Here is a 5,195-nt window from a genome sequence, read left to right on the forward strand (position 1 = left end):
TAATAATAATAATAATAATAATAATAATAATAATAATAATAATAATAATAATAATGATAATAATGATAATAATAATAATAATAATAATAATAATAATAATAATAATAATAATAATAATAACAATAATGATAATGTTAATAATAATAACAACAACAATGATAACAATAAATGATTATAATAATAATGATAATAATCATCTACACGGTACCAAACTTTATTCAATTTAGGGTGATTTCAAGACACGAATGACTCACGTTCATCTTGATCAGCCCATTTGTATCCGTGCTGACGTCAGCTGACTTTATTCAGCTAAGGGGGTGGGGTCACTCTCTTGAGGAAATAGAACGTCTGGGTTCTGCAGAGGTTTCCTTCCGACCAGCTCATTAAAAGTTGCCCACCTTATTGGCGATAAGAAATTCGCCGAACTAGCTTCAGATACCATTACCATGCGCCGTCAAAAGGCAGAAAGATTCTTCTTCAAAGACCAGAGGTTCTTGACAGCGTCGCAAGACGTAGGCGAAAGACCTTGAGACGCAGCAGGCCTTTCAGTATCAAAGCGTTCTGTATGTCGAATAAAGTCGTCTCGCATTGCAGACAAAATTTCTCAAGATATCCAAGATTCATCATAATACTCCCGGAGTGGTCCTGGAGTGAAGACCATTTTTTCTGCTAAACGTATCACACAAATGAATAAAACTTGGTACGGAATAAAAACTCTTTTGATGCCATTTACTGCAAGCCTCTTCTTTCCTCCTCAAGAATAACAGCACCAGAGTCGGAAGGAGTCGCACAATCCAACGTAGTGGATAAAGCAAATATATCTAAAGAAAAATGGTACACCCCCTTCCGCCTAAGTGAGATGGGTGATTACAATATTATCCTGACCAGTCACTCCAACTCCAAGACGGAGGACCTAAACAGCACTTCTGGATCCACCTCAGACATCGTTTCGATAACCATTAAAACGCCATAAATGTAGCATTAGGAACTGGGTCCATAACGCTTGATTTTCCTAGAGGTCGCTTTGATGGAGGTACATGAATCTGCCATCAACACACAGATAAACATCTTCCTCAAAGACAAACGGAAAGCTCCAAGGCACAGGAAGCCAACGTCGCGAGGCACCTTGGTTACCTACATAGACTCGTCCCGGGTGCATTATATGTATCTACAGATATGTATATGTGTATATATGCATATAGATACGCACACACACACACACACACACACACACACACACACACACACACACACACACACACACACACACACACACACACACACACACACACACACACACACACACACACATACAAAGTATGAAACAAACACACATACACTCATACACATACGTATGTATATCTGTAAACGCAGGTACATCAAAGTATATTTCCATAATAAAACAATTTTTCATCTTGCTCAAACAAAGACATTCTCTGTGCGTTCCACCTTTCTACAGTGCTTCCACCCCATCCTTTGTTGATCAACAACATTATCATCAGACACAAGTTCTGACATAGAGTCTTCAAGAAATATTTTTATTTCTTTCTTCACCAACAGATGTCGCAAGTGGAGGGCGGGGAGGGGCTAGGTGACGTCATCCCGGACAAGGAAACGGCGCCCCTCAAGGAGCGAAGCTCTCTCGCCTACACCAGTTTCAACTTCATCAACGCCATCATTGGCAGCGGAGTCATAGGTAAGTACAATTGGTTCCTAATTCGAATTTTTTAGTCTTAGTCATATACAGATATATATGCATGTATGTATACATATGTCTAAGTCTAAATAAAAGTATTCTTCTAAAAAACGCTGTGGAAGTCGGGGACAGGTGGTATTACGGTGACACTTTGTCCTAAAAATATTCTTGAAAAAGCGCTTGGGTAAGTCGGGGTCAGGTGGTATTCTTCTTCTTCTTCTTCTTCTTCTTCTTCTTCTTCTTCTTCTTCTTCTTCTTCTTCTTCTTCTTCGCGGTCCTCTTCTTCTTCTTCTTCTTCTTCTTCTTCTTCTTCTTCTTCTTCGCGTTCCTCTTCTTCTTCTTCTTCTTCTTCTTCTTCTTCTTCTTCTTCTTCTTCTTCTTCTTCTTCTTCTTTGCGTTCTTCTTCTTCCTCTTCTTCGCGTTCTTCTACTTCTTCTTCTTCCTCGCGTTCTTCTTCGCGTTCTTCTTCGCGTTCTTCTTCGCGTTCTTCTTCCTCACGTTCTTCTTCCTCGCGTTCTTCTTCGCCTTCTTCTTCGCGTTCTTCTTCGCATTCTACTTCGTGTTCTTCTGCGCGTTCTTCTTCTTCGCGTTCTTCTTCGCGTACTTCTTCGTGCAGGGGATCCCGTGTCGGGTTTCCGCCCCGAGGCCGAGGCCAAAGGGGAAAACGAGGGATTAGAGCGTTGAAAGCTGCGGCCGTAGGCCGCTGTTTGCGCAGCCAAGCCCCCGGCGAAGCCCGCGGCTTGTACATAATATATATATACATTTATATATATATATATATATATATATATATATATATATGTGTGTGTATATATGTATGTATATATATGTATGTATATATATGTATATATATATATATATATATATATTACTTATATATATGAGAAAGAAAAGGAGAAAGAGTACAAGCAGGAGCTGAGAGAGGAGTGGAAAGGAGTGAAAGATAGAGTAGAACTAGGAATAGAAGACGAATGGGGATGGCTGAAGGAGGGAATTGTAAGATATGCAAAGTTGGTGTGTGGAACAAGGAGGATAGGAGGAAATAGAAGAAAGGGTAGTGAGTGGTGGGATGATGAAGCAAAATTACAGTAGATGAGAAGAAGCAAGCATTCACAGATTGGTTACAAAATAGGAGAGAATCATATGAGAGGTACAAAGAAAAGAGAAGAGAAGTAAAGCATAAGATAAAAGAGGCAAAGAGGAGAGCATATATGAAATGGGGTAAGAGTATGACAGAAATTTTTGAACGTAATAAAAAGAAGTTTTGCAAAGAAGTTAAAAGAGGAAGAGAAGGCAAATAAAATACAGATAATAAGATAAAAGGTGCAGATGGAGCGATGATAATGGAAGAGAGGGCAGTAAGAGGAAGATAGGCATAGTATTTTAGGGAGTTTCTAAACATGAAATAAGGTAGGGAGAGAAAGATAGTTCTAATGGGAAGCGCTAAGAAAGTGACATTGATGAATGAGGGAAATGGAGAAGAAATAAGGAAAGATGAGGTGAAAGCAGTTATCAAGATGATGAGAGCAGGTAAGGCTTTATGCTTAGACGAGTGCCATGCGGAGTGTCTAAAAAAGGCAGGTAAAGTGATGGTGGATTGACTGGTGAGGTTGTTTAATAATTATCTAAAAGAGGGTAGAATGCCGGAAGGCTGGAGGAGTGCCTGCACATTTCCACTTTAGAAAGGAAAAGGGGACAAGTTTAAGTGTAGTAGTTCCAGTGGGATCAGTTTGTTGAGTGCAATTGGGAAGGCTTATGTGAGTGTTTTGATTAAGAGTATTAGGAGAAAAACAGAGGGAGTAATTGGTGAGGAACGGTATGGGTTTGGAACAGGTAGGGGTTGTGTGGATCAGATTTTTGTTGTAAGCCAGATATGTGAAAAAGCTTTAGGAAAAGGTAAGGATGTTATTTGGCCTTTATGGATTTGGAAAAGGCTTATGGTAGGCTCGACAGGAAGATACTGTGGGAGATATTGTAGATATAATTTTTATGACCATCGCGCAAGGATTCGAACCTGCGCGATGGTCATAAAAATTATCTGATTAATGTCGCTGTCCATTAGCGAATTCCTCGTATTGTTACAATGACGAAGCGTAAAAAGGATTCGATCCGGTCCTTACCCCTCCCACGAGTGTGGTTGGTCGTATGGTAAAAATGAGAATAGGGTTGCAGGTAGTGACCTTCTCAATCTCGAGAACCAGTAAGTGTTCTGAGTTCGTACGATTTTAAGTATCAGTGGTCGAGCGGTGTAAGGCGGTAGTCATGGCGGGCCTCTTGTCGTCATGTACAGCGCAGGTTCGAATCCTTGCGCGATGGTCATAAAAATTATCTGATTAATGTCGCTGTCCATTAGCGAATTCCTCGTATGGTTACAATGACGAAGCGTAAAAAGGATTCGATCCGGTCCTTACCCCTCCCACGAGTGTGGTTGGTCGTATGGTAAAAAATAGAATAGGGTTGCAGGTAGTGACCTTCTCAATCTCGAGAACCAGTAAGTGTTCTGAGTTCGTACGATTTTAAGTATCAGTGGTCGAGCGGTGTTAAAGCGGTAGTCATGGCGGGCCTCTTGTCGTCATGTACAGCGCAGGTTCGAATCCTTGCGCGATGGTCATAAAAAATTATCTGATTAATGTCGCTGTCCACTAGCGAATACCTCGTATATATATATATAATATATTATATATATATATATTATATATATATATATATATATATGTATATTTATACACAAACACCACTCTCTCTCTCTCTCTCTCTCTCACACACACACACACACACCACCCACACACACACACACACACACACACACACATATATATATATATATATATATATATATATATATTTATATATATGTATATTTAAACATATATATATATATATATATGTGTGTGTGCATTTATATTTACATACACACATGCAGACGCACGCACACTCGCACACACACACACACACACACACACACACACACTCACACACACACACACACACACACACACATATATATATATATTTATATTTATATATATGCATATATAATATACATATATACATATATATATATATGTATATATATATGTATATAAATATATATATATATATATATATATATATATATATATATATATATGTGTGTGTGTATGTATACTTATGTGGAACAAGGAGGGCGGGAGGAAATAGAAGGAAGGGTAGTGAGTGGTGGGATGAGGAAGAAAAGAAGGGTGTAAAAGAGAAGAAGAAGGCCTTAATAGATTGGCTACAAATTAGGACGAGGGAATTGTATGAGAGGTACAAAGTAAAGAGAAGACAAGTTAAGCATAAGATAAAGGAAGCAAAGAGGAGAGCAGATGTGAAATGGGGTAAGAGTATGACAGAAATTTTAGAAAGTAATAAAAAGATGTTTTGGAAAGAAATTAAAAGAGGAAGAGGAAGCGAAACAAGTAGAGAAGAAAAGGTAAAAGGTGCAGATGGAGAGATAATAATGGAAGAGAAGGCAGTG

General features: G+C 38.8%; 1 protein-coding gene across 1 annotated transcript in view; it reads left to right on the plus strand.

Moving 5' to 3' along the window:
* The window catches only part of LOC143018909 (putative sodium-coupled neutral amino acid transporter 11), a 99,794-nt gene that overhangs the window by 60,305 nt on the left and 34,294 nt on the right, over positions 1-5,195 (plus strand). Inside the window, exon 2 of the mRNA XM_076174489.1 lies at positions 1,561-1,696. Coding sequence (XP_076030604.1) covers positions 1,561-1,696 — 136 coding nt within the window. The remainder of the gene's footprint in view (positions 1-1,560; positions 1,697-5,195) is intronic.

This window comes from Oratosquilla oratoria, chromosome 36 (assembly GCF_046742065.1).
Source record: "Oratosquilla oratoria isolate Oo_2021 chromosome 36, ASM4674206v1, whole genome shotgun sequence".
NCBI classification, from domain to species: domain Eukaryota; kingdom Metazoa; phylum Arthropoda; class Malacostraca; order Stomatopoda; family Squillidae; genus Oratosquilla; species Oratosquilla oratoria.